Here is a 21,292-nt window from a genome sequence, read left to right as displayed (position 1 = left end):
TTATTTCTTTTAGTACTTTCTCTGTTTCCCCCCAACCCAGGGAATGCAACCTCCCCTGCTCCTGCCTGAACACAAAAGAAGAATTCATTTAGAAAATTGCTATCCTCTGGTCACTTGATTTCATGCCACCTTTGGGATCTTTCAATGGGCCCACTGATTCCTTTATCACCTTGCTACAACTATATTTTATAGAAATATTTGATGTTTTAATATTCCCTGCTATCCTAACGTCATTTTGTATTTTTGTTTTTATATTCATCTCGGTCCACCATGCTACCAATATTTTCCCTTATTTCCTGCATTCCATTGTTGCCCAAATTGGTTTCTTCCCTAATGGTGTGTATCTGTTCTTTACTCTGTATAGTATTACCATACGTGATCTATTTTTTCCCAAGTACTCCCCTTCTATCCCTCCATGACCTCGCCGCTCCCTATCTCTTTAACCTCCTCCAGCCCTACAATCCTCTGAGATCTCTGCGCTCCTCCAATTCTTGTCTCTTGCGCATCCCTGATTTTAATCACTCCACCATTGGCAGCTATTCCTTCAGCTGCCTAGACCCTAAGCTGTGGAATTCCTTCCCTAAACCTCTTTGCCTCTCTACCTCTCTCTCCTCCTTTAAGACACTCCTTAAAACCTACCTCTTTGACCAAGCTTTTGGTCATCTATCCTAATGCCTCCTTATGTGAAATTTTGTTTGATAACGCTCCTGTGAAGCGCCTTGGGACGTTTAACATGTTAAAGGCACTATATAAATGGTATATAACAGTTGTTGTCCAATAGTGCCATTTAGCCCAGTCTCTTTTGGATGAGACATTAAACAGAGGTCCTGCTGCCTTCTCAGATGGACGTAAGATATCCCTTGGCACTATTTGAAGAAGAGTTCTCCCAGTGTCCTGGCCAAGATTTGTCCCTCAACCAACACCATTAAAACAAAATAACTGGTCATTATCTCATTGATGTTTGTGGGACCTTCCTGTGCGCAAATTGGCTGCTTTGTTTCCCTACATTACAACAGTGACTACACTTCAAAAGTACTTCATTGGCTTCAAAGCACTTTGGGACGTCCTGAGGTGGTGAAAGATGCTATATAAATGAAAGTTCGTTCTTCTTTCTTTATCTCATCAATAGCCCCCCCTCTCAAAATGTGCATTTCTAAACCAAATTCAAACATCTGCATTTGAAAAGTAAAATACTTCATGAAAAATCTTGTGCTATTTTTTTTGTAGAGGTGCACTGGTGCAACCAAATCCAAGAGCAAAATTTCTTAGATTGTTCTTTGGAATATTTAAAACAGAGTTTAATGTGACAGCTTCCAAGTGCTTAAGAATCAAAATCAAAACCTCCAGCTTCATGTGCTGAAGTAGTAAGCACGAAGGAGAAATATTGTTTTCACAATAGATAGCTCTTTGCTGCCTTCCTTAGAAGTAAGTTGTTGGGCCATCTGACATTTTTGTTTATTTTCCTAAGAATGGATCAAAAATTTGGGTGAAAATGGTTGTGAACAAATGCATATTTTCCGAATCAAGTATAAAGCTGTAATCAGAAAACTATGGTTTTAACTGAGTTTTAACAGTAAAACAAGTTTGTATGGGAGACAACATGGACTGGTTGGGCAGTTTCCGTGTTGTAATTTCTATGTAAATAAAACAGTTTAAATAGTAAATGCTTATCAATTGTCTTCACAAGGTATACTACTAAAAGGAAAAGTTGACATGCACCGTTAGTTTCCTCCTCGGTACCTTCTCCTTTCATGGAACTTCATTTGTTGGTGATTCACATGGCTGAAGTGTAGTCCTCATCAACGTTGCCTGTTGGTTTGGAGCGAAGATGAAGTACTGTCGACACAAAAACAAGGAAATTGGGTAGTTGCATGATACCAGCTTTCACGTTCCTGGATTTTATCCAATATAACCCTAAAATCAGAATATTTTATAATCCAAAAATATAATGATACAATAACACACAATGCATCTCTGAAACTGGCAGTTATGAAGTAGTCTTGAAGCCCATTCATCATTATATCAAATCCTTGGCTTTTTTTAAGCATTATGATACTATAAATGGACAGATTTTTTATTCAGTAGCTTTAAGATTCATATTGCAGAGCATGTGAAAAATTCAATGATGTGGGCAAAAGTTTAATTTTGGAAAAGTGGAGAATGTTTAAATTTGTAATTTGTTCCCATTCTTGTACATTAAAAGTTAACTCACCAGGCAACTGTGTAAAATCTTAAAAGTAAGTATAACAGCAATTTGTAGGCTGCTATCCATTTTGTTTGCAAATGCAGGACTGTACTGTAACATGACTGATTCTAGTTGATGCAGACTCATTTTTTCGATATATCATTCTACCTGTAAGTGAAGATATTGTGTAAACAAGCAGATCAATCAAAATGGGTAATAAATTGACATTTTTCTTTAGCTTTGCAACATAATCACTTACTGTATTTAACTGACTTTAAAAAAAAATTAACTTTGATTCAATCCGAGATGCTAGGTAAGAGCTCAAGATAACGGGTCAGCCATTTGGAACAGAGATGAGAAATTTCTTCACTGAGGGTTGTGAATCTTTGGAATTCTCTACCCTATAGTGGGCTGTGGATGCTCAGTCGTTGAGTATATTCAAATCTGAGATCGATGGATATTTGGACACTAAGGGAATCGAGGGATATGGGGATTGGGTGGGAAAGTGGAGATGAGGTAGATGATCAGCCATGATCTTATTGAATGGCGGAGCAGGCTCGAGGGGCTGTATGGCCCACTCCTGCTTCTATTTCTTATATAACTGGTTTATTTTAAACTTATGCTCCAGGCTAATTATTTTATCCTGAATGCAAATTGGTTATCATAACAAAGAAAGTTAGTAAAACTTTCTTGAATATGCAGTCACATATATTTCTACAGGCCTGGAATGGAAAAACCTGGTTCTGAATAGCTTTTAAGGAGGATTTGACTTAACTATGAGAGATATGTTTTATGGTACCTGATCTTATTGTGTGGTGTCTCAGTAAATAAGATTGCAGCAGTCAAATGCTTCAGTGCTTGGAGCTTGATTGAGTAAATGAATATTCCACATTCCTATCATTGAATAGGCTTGAAAGGAGGATGATATAAATTAAACATACTGTACATCCTTTTAAGTAAAGTGAAATTTGTGAAACTGTATGAGATTGATGCTGTCTTAACATTACAGTGCAGTAATATAAATGATGCAATGCGAATTGGAGGCTCTAAGACTGTACTCGTGAGGTGGGTTTCCAAGGGGCCTCCGGAGGCATAGCAATGCTGGCCAACGTTTTTGACTGTACAAACCAGCAGTGAGGTTATCACATTTGAGCAAGTCCACAACCAGGAAACCTAGTTGTGAATGAAACTTTTGAGCAACTGTGTGTGCTTACCTAATACACACTTTCAGTGTTGTTGCTGCTGCTTTGAATCTGCAGTGCTAATGAGACAAATGCAGAGCACCTTGCAGCTTTGTCACATTGTGGGACAGTTTCACAATTGACATGTGCTATGGAACTGCCTGAATGGTGCTACAGCTATTTTTTTCCTTTTAATTTGCTGTCCAGTGAGAGAGAAAATAGTTTTTTTTATCGGAAGACAGAGGCTATGCGTCGCATATGATGCACTTAGCATGTGGCCTGTTTTGGGAGTGCTTCCTCTGAAACTCAAAAGCTAATGCAAAGTTGCTAAACCAGTTCAAATGTTCAGTTCAAATCTCAGATGGACACGAAGTACAGTTTAAAAAAAACACAGGTGCTGAATATAGGTTATAATTTGTATGTGTGTATTTTATAATTTGGGAAAAAGACTAGGTTCATCCTTATTCTGCAACAAGAGGTTGAATCTTCTAACTTCTCAGTTGGGTGTTTTCTCTCTTTAGTAGACAATTGCACGTTCACTGCAGGAGACAAGGTTAAGCCAGCATATCCCAGACCTGCTGGCTCCTCGTGCCCAGCCTAACACAGAGATGCCTTTGTGAGCATAATTACCCTCCCCTTTTAGGAAAATAGTTTGTTTAGGCCCTTATTCGCTACTGTTACTGGTATAAGAAAGAATTAGCATCTGAAAAAAATACTATCCTACCTGAAGGTCTGATTTGTTTATGTGACTCATCCTACAACCTGAGATTGTTTTTCTCTTCGCTTAATCTATTCACTCAGTGAGATACAATCTAAGATTAAGGGATTTAGGGTTATTAAAGCGAATGGAGGAGGGAGTCAATTTGCAGTAGATTTCACCAAAGCATGGGTTCAAGGTGTATGAGATCCAATAACTTCATGCTTGGCAGGCCTGGCCCCTGGCAGCCACTGACCAGGATTTTTTCTCAGGCAGATGATCTTTGCTATTTGCTCCAGATTGAATCTGAAGTTTTCAGCCCACAGTCCACAAGGCTGACATTGCAAACAGTGTTAGAAATAAATAAAACCGTCTATTTGGTTGCATGGACTGCTGGAGTACAATCTCTCCAAACTCCTGTAATTGGCCAGTGGTGGTTAACAGTAATTAACTTCTGAGTTAAGCCTGTGCTAAACATGCTCTAAGTGGAGACGGTCGAAGGGAAAAAAAAGCTTTCATATGTGAATAGCAAACTCACATTTTATTAACCAATTTATTTAAAGTTCAGTGGATTCTGACGTAGTTTAATTTTCATCTTTTTGATTTAAGCAATTTTTAATCTGATTTTAAGAAGAATTCTTAACAGTGTTGGTTGTGTGTATTTGTTGCATATAAAACAACATCTGTTCAATTTACAAGCTTATTTGCGTTAACAGGAAATTACCTCACTAGAAAAACTTCTAATTCTGCCTTCATAAGGCTAGTTTCGTCAGGGATTTCTGTTCCACAAAATGGAAATTCCTGATAAGCCCTTTAATCTGTAACACCAAAGATGGTAAAAGAAATGAAAAATTACTCTGATCTTCACAATAACTGTACTGTTGGAGTGCTTCAGTACTACAATGGTCACATAAGAGTTTGCTATTAAAGATCACACTTTTACAGTACTCCAAAGTAGGCTGGACTTGCATTTCAGTTGCTTTCAGTGAAATTACTGACCTTTTATAAAACCATAGGTTGTTACCGTAAAAGCATTGGTAGCTGATGACCCCTTCTCCCCCAGCCACAAGATGAGGTATTTCTTAAATATAACATTGTTCAAGAGAATATTCAGTGAAAAGAAAGGCACCTCAACTTTCATAAAGGCAGTCCATAAATAATAATAGGAAAACAGAAAATGCTGGAAAAATGCAGCAGGTAAGTTGGCATCTTTAAAAAGAAAAGACAGGTTAATGTTTTGGATAGAGTCTACATCCCAAACATGAACCTGTCTTTTCTCTTTGAGAATCTTGATGGACCTGCTGGGTATTTCCAGCATTTTCTGTTTTTATTCTCTTATTTTTATTAATCCATAATCTTTTATTGTCTGATTTATTAAACTTTTCAGTTTCAAACCAGAACATTAAAAAAAGTAAAATAGTTTTAAAGCAATAGATGGTTTGTGATTTTTATCTGCAACTGACGTAACATACAATCCTTGATCAAAGAAGTTGCTTTAGTCATAATAGCTAAAATTTAGAAAATTTGAACAGAAAATATTTGCTACAGATCCACTCAAGTAAAATATTTCCCATTTCAAGAATGCTTAGTTCTATTTTGGCTCTGTGGCTTCTTGGCATGGTGAATAAAAGGTGCATCTCAACTTTGTCTCACTCAATTTTCACCAATGTTAGAAATTGCATTTTTATGCTGAAGTGAAACATTTTTTCCCCCTTGAAATGTTATTTAGGCAGCTTGTTGCTATTGAATATCTCTTGCAAGAGTCGCATGCCAGCTCCCTGATGGCTCAGCGACTTTATCCAGTGAGTAATTGAGTCATGCAGTCTAGGAAGATCCAAGGTTCAATCCCTGGTCTGTGCTGAGTTAGCTGCTCTCTGGAAGATTGTGCTATGGAACAACAATCGGCAGTAGTAGCCATGGATTAGGAGAAAAAGATCAGCCAGGGTTCTTACTCCTGATCTCTATCCTCCTACCCTTGCTGGAAGTGCTTTTGCAGGAACATTGGGTGAGGACAGGAATGGGCTTGACTGTAATGCCCCTCCTCCCCGGATGTTTGTATAGTCTGCCAGCACTGCCCATCAGGGCTCATATATAAATAGTGGCCATTTGGACATAGTACAGGAGGGTGCCAATGCCCATAGAACTATTTTGATAAAAAGTTGATGCTTGCAGGAGGGGAGGACATTGGAGAAAATTGGTGCAGAATAAAAAAACACACGTCTGAAAAGTAAAGAACAAGTTTACAGATCTCGGAGGCAGGAGAACATAAGTCGGCAGGATAGGAGGTGTAGGAAATCCAGATGAGTAAATCCATCGAGGAGTTAGTTGGGCAGAAAAAGGAAAGGAAAAATAAAATAAGTTTGGCAATATTGGCTTACACAAGGGAGTGACAGAAAATTGCACTTTGTCACAGATATTACAAACTGTTGCTTATGGCAAATTAATCCTCAATGTAATTTTACTACTAAACTAAAATGTATATAGAAACATAGGGACTGACATTTGTCATTTCACATCTTTCCCAATAATATAGCAAAGGGAGAGAAAAATCACTCTGATCAGTTTTATTTCACTTTTATTTATAGATGTAAGTTAGGTTTCTGTCTTACTTATTTCTCCTCTGCTCTTAAGAAATTCTCCCTGGATGTTTTAACTTATTGAAATTCCTTCGGCTCTGTTACCTGGATATAGAGGCTATTTTTGCATTCAACCTTTCCCAAATCTCTGCTGTTATCACCCTCTAGAACAGCCAAGAACAGCATTGGTTGATTTACTTTCCGTTGTCTACCTTTTTCCCCTCTCCTGACCCCGTAAAACCACCTAAGGCAGTGCTGTGGTGAAGAACTAAAATCATGAGGACAGGGTGGGGGAAGATCAGGAAGGGCATCTCTTTTTGCCCTGGAGCACAATGTCCATGCACCAATGAGCTGTACCATCACTATGTTAATTTTAATGAGTCTTACAGTGGATAGTTATACAATACTAAAATTGGATATGGAGCATTGTTTACAAATCTGCATGATTGAGGATTTGAACTATTTAAATGATTTTCTGAATAGTTTCCCACCCCCCCAATAATAGTAACGATGTCGTGAGTTATCTATAAACAAAACAGTAAAGTAGCTGGCATCATACTTACATTATCTAGTCAAACCTCTTAATGACCGTAATAGTTACTCATGTTTGCCAAAAGGAAGTTAATTCAGTCAGTACTTTTCATCTCCCTAAGTTCCTTGCTATATGACCATATAATTATTAAATACAAAAATGTAAGTTTTTGAGCTACAAACTGCAGTGACAATTTTCAAAGAAAAAAATCCCTTTCCTACTTGGTGTTAAACTACAAAGACTGAAGTATTATGTATCCTAAAAGGCTGGAGAAGAAATCTAATCACCTGCTGCTGAATGTTTAGTTTGAGGACTATGGGGATGTCTGTAGGTTAAGCATGGATTAACTTTCTAATGGCCTCACCTAGGTTTGATTCAGTAAGGATAATTGCAGCAACTGTGGATATGCTACACAGACCATTTACTAGCACTGGTGTTGGTGTAATAAAGCTCATAATCTCATAACTTTTCCTACAGGTTTCTTTGACAGCTAACATTAAAAGACCTTCCTGACATATGCTAATCACAATTCTGCGGTTTCTTTCTCACATAGGGTGCAAAGGCTTGTTTTTTGCGTGATATCCCATTCTCTGCTATCTACTTCCCTTGTTATTCTCACTTAAAAATCGCCTTCACAGACGAGAATGAGCAGGTGAAGCCTGGACATTTGCTGCTGTCGGGAGCTTTGGCTGGTAAGCATCCACTTTTCGCCTCTGCTTCTACTGTGGCTGCTTAATTAAAGCGTTGGTGCCATGACAAGCTTCTGTGATAAATAGATTATTTTTCAAAGTCTGTTCTGAGTTTGAGTTTAATTCTTCAGCCAGGCCACCTTGGTTTGGAAAACCTGTCGAAAATTAATAAGTTATAAAAAGCAGCTTGATCTAAGAAATTTGTGTCTCTAGTTAGGCTGTGTTTGTTTGGGCCAAAAACAGATGTGGAAATTATTTTAATCCTGGTTATGCCACAGTACTTGCATTTGTGCTGGATTATCTGCCATTGTAAACTTCAATTATCCCTTGAGGCCTGCTTGTCTGACAGTTAAATGTATAATTCTATAATATCATGAAAATCAAATTTATGGTTTAGGCCACTTTTAACAGATTAAAAAGTAAATATACACTAATAACATAACACTGATTCTGTCCACACCAGTTAAGAAATGAGGCCCACTTCTTGAGTTTTGAGGTTCAGTTACAGAAGAAATTACAAGACTGGTGTGGATTACATATCCCATGCATATGCCTGTCTCAGGTAGTGATTTTCTGTTGTTAGATTATTTTTATTTTACATTTTTTTTCTTCCTTTCCCCTCTGATTTTTCTGCACTACACACCATCATGAGTCTAGGGAGCTAACAGGTAACTTGCCCCTAGGCTTCTGCTTGTACTACTTCATAACCAGCCATGATAATGTGTGCAATTCTCCTATGATTATTCTTCCCTTCCTGTGGGAGAGCACTTTGATTCCACTAGATGTGAATAGAAATCCCATAGTACATCCATTGGAAGCAATTCATTAATACACCTGGATTCATTCGCTGGTGAATCTGATAACTGTGCTTGCACAGGTTTCACACATGTAAAGTTGCTTCCAAGGCATTAATGTGACTTTAAAGCAACTGTGTGTGTGCGCAAATATCGTGCATGCACAATTAGTGAAAAACACAATTGCAACATTGTGGATCTGGCTGGGATTTTCCCCAATGTTGGGGGAAGGCCTCTACAGGTCAACAGTGGTGAAGCTGCAGTGCAGGTCTATCTAGGCCATACCCAAAACGGCACATGGAACCTACATGCTGTCAGTGACTGCAGTTTATATTTGCTGACAGCATTCAGAGATTGGAGGCATTAGCAAAACTGTTTCTCAAGGAGAATCTTGGTGGCGCTGAGGTTTTCTGCAGAGGGCAGATTACTGTACTGATGTGCGTAAAGGCTACTCCTGGATAGATCTCAACTCAAACTTGAATTCTGCCCCAGGGGAAAAAAAATTGTAGGTGTTCCCCCGCTTAAACTGGTTTGTTACTGACGATTCTAGAAGATTGCATTGTTTTCAGCTGATTCATTCTTGCACGTTTCCAAACTTAAAACTACCATATTTGAATATGAATTGTTACCAGGTCTCGGGTATATATATATTCTTTCACTCTAAGTGTTTGCTGTTTTCCATATTAGGGATGCCTGCAGCTTTTCTAGTGACACCTGCTGATGTTATCAAGACAAGGATACAGGTGGTTGCACGTCAAGGCCAAACCATGTATCGTGGATTGCTGGACTGTTTTTGGAAGATCCTTCGACAAGAGGGCCCAAGTGCTTTCTGGAAAGGAGCTACAGGTGAGCAGGTAGAATTTTACTTGTATTTAATTGGAATAGTTTGTGATCTTAAATAACCATTTTTGTGTTTTTTCTCACCTCAAAGCCCGTGTGTTCCGTTCCTCACCCCAGTTTGGTGTTACGTTGTTCACTTATGAGCTTTTGCAGAAGTGGTTCTATGTTGATTTTGGCCAGTAAGTATTAATGTTTCATTTTAAAAGGTGTTTCCCAAAACTCTGCTGGATCAGAGAATTTGTTGTGCCATTGTCTGTCAGCAGTTGCTTATGGTGTATCTTGCACCTGTGTACTTCATTTGGTCTGAGGTGTGGGGGAGGGATGGAGGGTTCAACTGTTCTTGGTCTTGGACTACCATCTGAATGGGAACATTAGTCAGGGAGCTTTTGAAAATAATTCGTTGTGCTATAGTTAAGAGGTGTACACCCACTTTTTATGTTTGGATGCTAAGATGTGAATGAGGATTAACCAGTGTGTTAGTTAGTTGTCATCAACATATCTGCCACATACGTATACACACTGCTTAAATTTCATACAATTATACATTATCATCATACACTATGCATAATTCCCAAATGTATGCAGTCCTCACTACCACCACATACTATGCTTAAACCTCATTTATATATATATTCTATATTTTTATCATATAAAATTCCCCCCACACACTTTATTAGTAATGCAGGCTGATAAGAAATCCCTCAACCCACTATTAAATTAATAGTTTGTGGTCCATGGTTGGAAGGCTAGAATCATTTTAAGATTTTACCAAATGAAACTAAATAGCATTGTGCCGTGAGCTCATCGATCCACTTCTAATTTTGACTGAACCCCAGTTTTGAATCATAGAAAATAGGAGCAAGAGTAGGGCCTGCTCCGCCATTCAAAATGATCATGGCTGATCATCTAACTCAGTACCCTGTTCCCGCTTTTTCCCCATATCCCTTGATCCCTTTAGCATTAAGAAATATACCTATCTCCTTCTTGAATACATCTAATGACTTGGCCTCCACTGCCTTCTGTGGTAGAGAATTCCACAGGTTCACCACCCTCTGAGTGAAGGAATTTCTCCCCATCTCAATTCTAAATGGCATACCCTATATCCTGAGACTGTGACCCCTGGTTATGGATTCCCCAGCCATCAGGAACATCCTCCCTGTATCTAGTCTGTCTAGTCGTGTGAGAATTTTATATGTTTTGATGAGATCACCTCTCATTCTTCTAAACTCTAGTAAATTTAGGCCTAGTTGACCCAATCTCTCCTCATACGTCAGTCCTGCCATCCCAGGAATCAGTCTGGTAAACCTTCGTTGCACTCCCTCCATGGCGAGGACATCCTTCCTCAGATAAGGAAACCAAAACTGCTCATAACACTCAAGATGTGCTCTCACCAAAGCCCTGTACAACTGCAGTAAGACATCCCTGTTCCTGTACTCACATCCTCTTGCAATGAACGCCAACATACCATTCGCCTTCCTAACTGCTTGCTGCACCTGAATGGTCGCTTTCAGCGACTGGTGTACAAGGACACCCAGGTCTCATTGCTCCTCCCCTTTTCCCAATCTATCACCATTCAGATAATAATCTGTCTTTCTGTTTTTACAACCAAAGTGGATAACCTCACATTTATCCACGTTATACTGCATCTGCCATGTTCTTGCCCACTCACCCAACTTGTCTAAATCACATTGGAGCCTCTTTGCATCCTCCTCACAGCTCACATTCCACCCCAGCTTGTGTCGTCTGCAAACTTGGAAATGTTACATTTAATTCCCTCATCCAAATCATTGATATATATTGTGAATAGCTGGGGCCCAAGCACTGATCCCTGCGGTACCCCACTAGTCATTGCCTGCCACCTGGAAAAAGACCCGTTTATTCCTACTCTTTCCTGTCTGTCAACCAATTCTCAATCCATACCAGTATATTCCCCCAATCCCATGTGCTTTAATTTTGCACACTAACCTCTTATGAGGGACCTTATCAAAAGCCTTCTGAAAATCCAAGTACACCACATCCACTGGTTCTCCTCTATCTATTCTACTAGTTACCTCCTCAAAAAAACTGCAGTAGATTTGTTAAGCATGATTTCCCTTTCATAAAGCCATGCTGACTTTGTCCAATCCCGTTAATGCCTTCCAAGTATTCGGTTATCGCATCCTTTATAATAGACTCGAGCATTTTCCCCACTACTGATGTTAGGCTAACTGGTCTGTAATTCCCTGTTTTTTTTTCTCCCTCCTTTTTTAAATAGTGGGGTTACATTTGCCACCCTCCAATCTGTAGGAACTGTTCCAGAGTCTGTAGAATTTTGCATCCACTATTTCCAGGGCCACTTCCTTTAGTACTCTGGGATGTAGATTATCAGGCCCTGGGGATTTGTCAGCCTTTAGCCCCATTAATTTCCCTAGCACTTTTTTTTACGAATACTGATTTCCTTCAGTTCCTCCCTCTCACTAGACCCTTGGTTCCCTAACATTTCCAGGAGGTTATTTGTGTCCTCCTTTGTGAAGACAGAACCAAAGTATGTGTTTAATTGTTCTGCCATTTCTTTGTTCCCCATTATAATTTCCCCCATTTCTGACTGTAAGGGACCTACATTTCTCTTCACTAATCTTTTTCTCTTGATATCGTTATAGAAGCTTTTACAGTCAGTTTTTATGTTCCCTGCTGGTTTACTCTCGCACTCTATTTTCCCCTCTTAATCAATCTCTTTGTCCTCCTTTGCTGAATTCTAAACTGCTCCCAATCCTCAGGCTTGCTGCTTTTTCTCGCAATTTTATATGTCTCCTCTTTGGATCTAATACTATCCCTAATCTCTTTTGTAAGCCACGGTTGAGCCACCTTTCTTGTTTTATTTTTGTGCCAGTCAGGAATGAATAATTGTTGTAATTCCTGCACACGTTCTTTAAATATTAGCCATTGCCTATCCACCATCATCCCTTTTAGTAAAGTTCCCCGATCTATCATAGCCAACTCACACCTCATACTTTCGTAATTTCCTTTATTTAGATTCAGGACCCTAGTTTCGGATTCAGCTACTTCACACTCCATCTTAATGAGGAATTCTATCATGTTATGGTCGCTCTTCCCTAAAGGGCCCTGCACAACAAGATTTTAATTAATCCTTTCTCATTGCACAATACCCAGTCTAGGATCGCCTGTTCTCCAGTTGGTTCCTCAACATATTTGTCTAGAAATCCATCACATACACACTCCAGGAATTCCTCCCCCACAGTATTATTGCTAATTTGGTTTGACCAATCTGTATGTAAATTAAAGTCACCCATGATTAGACCGCTCCTGGAGTACTGTGAGCAGTTCTGGGCACCGCACCTTCGGAAGGACATATTGGCCTTGGAAGGGAGTGCAGCGTAGGTTTACTAGAATGATACCCGGACTTCAAGGGTTAAGTTACGAGGAGAGATTACACAAATTGGGGTTGTATTCAGAGTTTCGAAGGTTAAGGGTGATCTGATCGAAGTTTATAAGATATTAAGGGGAACAGATAGGATGGATAGAGAGAAACTATTTCCACTGGTTGGGTATTTTAGGAGTAGGGGGCACAGTCTAAGAATTAGAGCCAGACCTTTCAGGAGCGAGATTAGAAAATATTTCTACACACAAAGGGTAGTAGAAGTTTGGAACTCTCTTCCGCAAACGGCACTTGATACTAGCTCAATTGCTAAATTTAAATCTGAGATAGATAGTTTTTTGGCAACCAAAGGTATTAAGGGATATGGGCCAAAGGCAGGTATATGGAGTTAAATCACAGATCAGCCATGATCTTATCAAATGGCGGAGCAGGCATGAGGGGCTGAAAGGCCTACTCCTGTTCCTATGATTACAGTTGTACCCTTGTTGCATGCATCTCTAATTTCCTGTTTAATGCCCTCCCATACATCTCCACTACTGTTTGGGGGCCTATAGACAACCCCCACCAATGTTTTCTGCCCCTTGGTGTTTCTTAGCTCCACCCATATAGATTCCACATCATGATTTTCCGAGCCAATATCCTTCCTCACTATTGCATTGATTTCCTCCTTTACTAACAACGCTACCCCACCTCCTCTCCCTTTTTGCCAGTCCTTCCTAAATATTGAATACCCCTGGATGTTCAGTTCCCATCCTTGGTCACCCTGCAGCCATGTTTCCGTAATCGCAACTATATCATACCCATTAATATCTATCCGCGCTGTTAATTCATGTTATATGATGATAGGGCAGAGTAATTATGATGTGAAGAAGGATAAAGATAAATGACCATAGAGCAGAACTCTTCATTTCAAACATGGAAAGTCTTGAGTTTTACAGAGTTGAACAGACCACTTCTTCCTTGTGGGATCCAAAGAAGTACATCAGATACTTACTCCAAAAGCATAAGATAGGAAATAATACAATGTGAAGACAATGCAGAAAGCCATCTTCATACATAGTTCATAAGGTTCCTTGGCACTCACTATAATGAAGAGCTATTTTTACACCACCAGTGTTAGGACCAAAGCCTAGAAATTACTGTTGGTAATATTAGCAGACATGTGCCTTTTCACATATACTGGGTATGTTACACACAGCTCCCTTTGAATTTCATCAAAAGGCCAAAGCTTCACTGTGCATACCAGTCTGAACGTGTGCATTGGGTTCTGAGTTTTGGATGAAACCATGGCATTGGTTGTGTGCCAAGCAAACATCAAACATGTTGCCAGCACCAATCTACCAGCCCTAAGGGGTTGGCCTCATAAGGGTAAAAGGGTTGGACAGACTCCAGTCCTGTTGTTTCTACTTCAGCTGCTAGAGTGGAGCTGGCATAACTTTAAAGGATGTTCAGCCCCTCCTTTTGGAGGGCCTGACAGGAACCAAAATGCAGATCCATTCCAGAGGAATCGGCACACCCTGTTATACTAGTAATTTGCTGCCGGATTTACACGAAACCAGAAATTAATTCAGTTCAAAGATGCACGTATAATATTATTAGATTTGCATCACCAACCAAATAGTCTTAAATGAAAAACATACAGTAGTGTAATCTGGATACTTTAAACCCTAGGAGAGGTTCTCCATTGGCCAATTAAGTCATTACAGGGTAAAATTAATGACCTGAATTTGTTCAACAATCCATGCGAGCTAAAGATGTGAAATCTTTTTTATCAAAACTAATCTGTATTTAAGTAAACCTTTGTGTAGTTTGCCCTATTTAATAATTATTAATGATTTTTTCCACCAGTACATATTTTCTAGTACAAAATTCACAAAAAAAATCAAAATTTCAGATCCGTAGGCTGTATATTTCAATTTTAAAGCACTTTGATCAATCTAATCAAACTTAACATAGCTATTTCTAATATAGTCTAATTGAGGAAAGCTTTATTGTACAAACTGCAGAAATAGTCCTGTAATTTGGACAAGTTCTGCATTTCATTTTTGCTCCATTTTCAAAAAATGCCACCTAATAAAATCTTCAATTGGGCACATCATTGGCAGATGGAATTCAATATAGTGAAATGAAAGGTACTATACATACATTAAAATGGTGTAAAAATTGCGAAAGATGAAGCAGAAAGGAATTTGGGCATGACAGTAGATTCAGCATTTAATATGTCAAATTATCAAATAAAACAAAAACATGTTTAATTAGGTCCGTGGAGTATAAGATGTCACCCTAAAACTCCATAATGCCCAAGCCAGACCATATTTTGAGTACTGTCTTCAGTTTTGGTCATCAAGACATAAGGGAAACAGTCAAGGCAAGGGCGCGATGCAGGGAGGAGGCTGATCCTACGCATCAAGGATTGCATTACGAGGAAAGACTGGAGAAACCGGACTTCTTTAGCCTTGTGAGGGGAAAACTTGGAGGGAACCTTTTTTAAATTATACATGATATTAAATGGCATAAAAAAGTTAAACTGGAGCACTACTTTGAGGTATACCAAGATAGTAAAGCAAGAGCTTGCAGGTTCAAACTGGTGAAAAGAAAATTTAGGACAGATCCCAGGAAGAACAACTTCGCACAGAGTGGTCAACGCTTGGAATGGTGTTCAGGGTAGGTTAGTGGAGGCGAAAATCTTAGATTCATTCAAAAGACAGTTACAATAAATGATTTGGGGGGGGGGGGGGGTGGGGGCGTGGGGTGGTGGTGCCAGTTATTTGGTATGGATCACCTGCCTGCCGTGTGATTTGGAGCTGACATTCCAGCACATTGGTGAGCTGGTGCTAGAATTCCCTATCAGTTCAAACCACTGTGTTCTCAGTGAGCAAATTCTCCCTTCATATCATCTATATCTCTCATAGCTCCTCCATTGAGAACAGAAAATATCAGTTATATATAAATACAGGATTTTGTGTGTCAGTTAATGTGTTTCTTGTACTTAAGGTAAAGGAAAAGTTTGCATTGCTTTTAAAACTGTGTTTTGCTTTTAAATTGATGGCCATTCAATTAATACCTTTTTTGTTTTTTCTTTCATTTTTCATCCTGATCCCAATAATAACAGCAAACCTGGAATAGATTCACTACCACATTCTAGATTTAGTTTACCTGCCCCTAATCCAGACTATATTGGTGGCTACAAGTTAATCATTCCTACATTTGCTGGAGTTGAACGCAAATTTGGACTTTACCTACCACGGTTTTCATCATCCGATCCAGCGATTCCTACATTACAACAGTGACTACACTTCAAAAGTACTTCATTGGCTGTAAAGCGCTTTGGGACGTCCTGGGGTCGTGAAATGCGCTGTATAAATCCAAGTTCATTCGTTCTTTCTTTCTTTGCTTACATCACACGATTCTAAAGCCAGAGCAAAAAAATTAAAGACTTCCCATGGGAATAAGTAGCGAGGGAAAGAGGCAACATATTTTAGCTTTCAGCTTTTGACACCTGTCAACATACCAGCTGCTTTTACTTGGGCGATTTGATGTAAAAAGTAGTTAATTGGTACAATATACATAATTTACTTGAATTGTTTCTGTTTTGTGATTTATTAAAAAAAAACTTTAATTTTACCCCCTGATGTTTTATGTATATTAATGTAAATAGTGACCTGTCTGAAAGGACCCAGTTGCTGATTTAATATAGAATACTGGTGAGATTTGAATTATTTTATTCAGTTTAGTATTGGATTAAAATATGTTCAACATAAATTATGGGGCTCCAAGTAAATATCCAATTTAATCAGTGGAAATTTTGAAATTTGATATGTAATGTAGAAATGATTTAATTCTTTTTAAACAAGAAATTGTTCCAAAACTGACCAGTATTGTTGAGCTGTGAAACCTGTGTTTTAATGAAACTTGCAGTTTGATTTCTTTAGAATGAACCACTGGTACACCAAATATAGCCAGTTATAAACAATTTATTAAATGTGAAGGTATGTTCACTGTTGAATTGAAGATGATATTGCTGAAGTCGTTTGTGAAAATCCTGATGGACTGCAGCCATTTAAACATTCCAGTTATGTTTGATGTTGAATGTAGCATGTCTGACTTATACAGCATATTTTTCCTTTAGGTCATATCTTCTCCACATGGGTATTTCATGGTTTTACCGCTAGTTAAATATATAAACATAAAAGATTTGAAAGAATTGTGCATACCTCTTCAAAATGTTTTAATGTCACAAGTATTTCTGGCACTTTTGTAACTGGTTAGAAATACATGATCCAGAATTTATTCAGCTGTTTATGAACTTGTCTGCCGGTGATGTAAGATAGCACTTTGTTATCCAATATATTACTTGTAGGCATTATTATATATTACATGAGAAATGCAAGCATTGTTGTTTTGTTGTTTGCATCAAACTCCTGCTTCAAGATCCTCACAGCTAACATGTCCTATACTTGCGTGTTTGATGTCCCTCAGATAATTGTTTCTGCAACATATTCCAATGGAAAAAGGATTACCTTACTCAATTTAGAGATCTAAGGGATACTTAGCTGAAGTATGCTTTTCTGATGCACTCAACACGAGCGTGCATAAAGGGGGGGGGGTGAGTGAATATTTCCTTTGTGCTACGTTTGTCAATATATTTATATCACGCTACACAGTAGAGAAAGAAATAGAGGGAAATGAGAACAAGGTGAGAAACGGTAATTAGGAGGCTCATGTGGAGAATAAACATTGGCATAGACCAGCTGGGCCAAATAGCCTGTTTCTGTGCTGTAGATTTTATGTAGTTCTTCCTGATGCATTTTTACCTCTTCCAGTACTTTTTCACTGACTTCCAGTTCTCAGTGCTTTTTGTTTGCTTGTATCTTGATTATTGTAATTGACCCATAGGCTAATTTTGACTACTGTTCCCTTTGTCTTAATATGATTCTCCTTTTTTCTTAGAGGAATATACTTCCTTTTCACATTCCTTTAAAATGATCTTGAGCTTTTTTTAAAAACTGTTTTAATTTAAGAGTCTCCTCCTGCCAGTACTGCTTCTGTAGTCTACTTATGAGTTTGCATTTTGAGGATTTAATCTAAAGTAGAAAGGAATGTCACCACAGTAATTCCAGTTTCTCCAAAGGAAGCCTTTCCAAAACAGACATGTTCTCACCTATAAATAAATTTGACCAAGCAGCTTTAGTAGAATGTTATTTTCTGCTTTAAAAAGTGGCAGGAGAATGTGAGCATTCCACAGGATTCTCCAGTACATGATAGACTTCAATTAGAGGTGACTATTTAAATCTAAGCACGCTAACCCGTGCAGTTGAGAATAAAGACACCGGTTTTAGCTCTTGAGATGCAGTTTACTGCTGTCTATCCATGTATGTAAATAAAAGCCAACTGTAACCACCCCTATGGGAAGGTGGATGCCACAGTTGAATAGCCTACTGCCAAAGTTCATGCGTGTATGGACAGTTGGGCAAGGTACTAGAGGATGTCCAAACCTATGCAACTATACCCCAGGAGGGAAGAAAATTAGCAAAATAAATATTTTAAAAATTAAACCAAAAATAACTCAGCAATGAGATGGTTAAATTTAGATACAGAATACATGTGGCCTACAGCCATGGAAATACAATTCACTCACTGCTGCATCTGTTTACTGACTTCAACAGAAGCAAACTAGGACTCCGGGAAAACCCACATGGCATGCGTGCACTTAGTGAATACAAGCTGCATGGTTGGCAACTTAACAAAAGTTTGATTATGAAAATCCATTATAATTAGAACATGGCCTGAGATTAGCAAAAGGGAGGAGGGGGGGGGGGGGTGGTGGAACTATTCATAAATGTTGACAACTACCTAAAGAGATAGTCGAGAACATTTGCAGGCAGATTACAGAAAGATGCAAGAACTATAGAGTAGTGATAATGGGGGACTTCAATTATCCCAACATAGACTGGGACAGTAACAGTGTATAAAGGGCAAAGAGGGGGAGGAATTGTGTTCACATGAACTTTTTGGAAATGTGCCTGTCCAGCCCAACCAGGAAAGAAACAGTGCTGGATCTAGTTCTGGGGAATGAAGTGGGGAGGTGGAGCATGTTTCAGTGGGGGAGCATTTAGGGAATAGTGATCATATCATTCGTGTGAGAATAGTTATGGAAAAGGACAAGGAACAATCAAATGTGAAAATGCTTAACTGGAGGAGGGCTAATTTCAGTGAGTTAAAGAGGGATCTTGCCCAGGTGGATTGAAATCAAAAACTGGTAGACAAAACAGTAATTGAACAATAGAAAGACCCTCAAGGAGGAGTTGGTTCAGGTACAAAGTAGGCACATCCCTACGAGGGAGAAAGAAAAGGCATCCAAAGCTAGAGCTCCCTGGATGATTAAATTGTAAACAATTTTACAACACCAAGTTATAGTCCAGCAATTTTATTTTAAATTCACAAGCTTTCGGAGGCTTCCTCCTTCGTCAGGTAAATGTTCCTGAACATTTACCTGACGAAGGAGGAAGCCTCCGAAAGCTTGTGAATTTAAAATAAAATTGCTGGACTATAACTTGGTGTTGTAAAATTGTTTACAATTGTCAACCCCAGTCCATCACCGGCATCTCCACATCATGACGGAACATTTACCTGACGAAGGAGGAAGCCTCCGAAAGCTTGTGAATTTAAAATAAAATTGCTGGACTATAACTTGGTGTTGTAAAATTGTTTACAATTGTCAACCCCAGTCCATCACCGGCATCTCCACATGGATGATTAAAGATAGAGAGATTAAAATGAAACAGAAACAGGAGGCTAATGACAAATATAAGGTTCATGCAGTAGAGGAGGATGAAGAGAGGCTCCAATGTGATTTAGACAAGTTGGGTGAGTGGGCAAGAACATGGCAGATGCAGTATAACGTGGATAAATGTGAGGTTATCCACTTTGGTTGTAAAAACAGAAAGGCAGATTATCTGAATGGAGATAGATTGGGAAAAGGGGAGGTGCAACGAGACCTGGGTGGCCTTGTACACCAGTCGCTGAAAGCGAGCATTCAGGTGCAGCAAGCAGTTAGAAAGGCGAATGGTATGTTGGCGTTCATTGCAAGAGGATTTGAGTACAGGAACAGGGATGTCTTACTGCAGTTGTACAGGGCCTTGGTGAGACCACATCTGGAGTATTGTGTGCAGTTTTGGTCTCCTTATCTGAGGAAGGATATCCTTGCCAAGGTTTACCAGACTGATTCCTGGAATGGCAGGACTGACGTAGGAGGAGAGATTGGGTCGACTAGGCCTATATTCACTAGAGTTTAGAAAAATGAGAGGTGACCTCATCGAAACATATAAAATTCTAACAGGACTAGACAGACTAGATGCAGGGAGGATGTTCCCGCTGACTGGGGAATCCAGAACCAGGGGTCACAGTCTCAGGATATGGGGTATGCCATTTAGAACAGAGATGAGGAGAAATTCCTACACGCAGAGGGTGGTGAACCTGTGGAATTCTCTACCACAGAAGGCAGTGGAGGCCAAGTCCTTAGATATATTCAAGAAGGAAATAGATATATTTCTTAATGCTAAAGGGCTCAAAGGATATGAGGAAAAAGCGGGAAGAGGGTACTGAGTTAGATGATCAGCCAAGATCATTTTGAATGGTGGAGCAGGGCTGAATCGCCTACTCTTGCTCCTATTTTCTATGTTTACAGAAATTACAGAGGAGATCGAAAGAAGGGAATAAGAGGGACAAAGTGAGAGTGTATGAGAATATTCCCACCATCACAGAAGCCAGTCTTCAACCAATTCGATTCACTCCACGTGATATCAAGAAACGGCTGAGTACACTGGACACTGCAAAGGCTATGGGCCCTGACAACATCCTAGCTGTAGTGCTGAAGACTTGTGCTCCAGAACTAGATGCGCCTCTAGCCATCTGTTCCAGTACAGCTACAACACTGGCATCTACCCAACAATGTGGAAAATTGCCCAGGTATGTCCTGTCCACAAAAAGCAGGACAAATCCAATCCGGCCAATTACAGCCCCATCAGTCTACTCTCAATCATCAGCAAAGTGATGGAAGGTATCTTCGACAGTGCTATCAAGCGGCACTTACTCACCAATAACCTGCTCACCGCTGCTCAGTTTGGGTTCCACTAGGTCCACTCGGCTCCAGACCTCATTACAGCCTTGGTCCAAACATGGACAAAAGAGCTGAATTCCAGAGGTGAGGTAAGAGTGACTGCCCTTGACATCAAGGCAGCATGTGACCGAGTGTGGCACCAAGGAGCCCTAGTAAAATTGAAGTCAATAGGAATCAGGTGGAAAACTCTCCAGTGGCTGGAGTCATACCTAGCACAAAGGAAGATGGTAGTGGTTGTTGGAGGCCAATCATCTCAGCCCCAGGGCATTGCTGCAGGAGTTCCTCAGGGCAGTGCCCGAGGCC

General features: G+C 39.4%; 1 protein-coding gene across 1 annotated transcript in view; it reads left to right on the top strand.

Annotated features, from left to right (window-relative positions):
* The window catches only part of LOC137332264 (electrogenic aspartate/glutamate antiporter SLC25A13, mitochondrial), a 150,667-nt gene extending 134,242 nt beyond the window's left edge, over positions 1 to 16,425 (top strand). Inside the window, exons 16-19 of the mRNA XM_067995972.1 lie at positions 7,725 to 7,863; positions 9,342 to 9,500; positions 9,586 to 9,673; positions 15,983 to 16,425. Of these exons, the coding sequence (XP_067852073.1) occupies positions 7,725 to 7,863; positions 9,342 to 9,500; positions 9,586 to 9,673; positions 15,983 to 16,160 (564 nt within the window). The 3' untranslated portion in view covers positions 16,161 to 16,425. The remainder of the gene's footprint in view (positions 1 to 7,724; positions 7,864 to 9,341; positions 9,501 to 9,585; positions 9,674 to 15,982) is intronic.
* The last annotated feature ends 4,867 nt before the right edge of the window (positions 16,426 to 21,292 follow it).

The sequence above is a fragment of the Heptranchias perlo genome, chromosome 2 (assembly GCF_035084215.1).
Source record: "Heptranchias perlo isolate sHepPer1 chromosome 2, sHepPer1.hap1, whole genome shotgun sequence".
Taxonomy (NCBI): domain Eukaryota; kingdom Metazoa; phylum Chordata; class Chondrichthyes; order Hexanchiformes; family Hexanchidae; genus Heptranchias; species Heptranchias perlo.
Note: the sequence above shows the minus strand (reverse complement) of the source record. Positions and strands in the feature narration are given on the sequence as shown.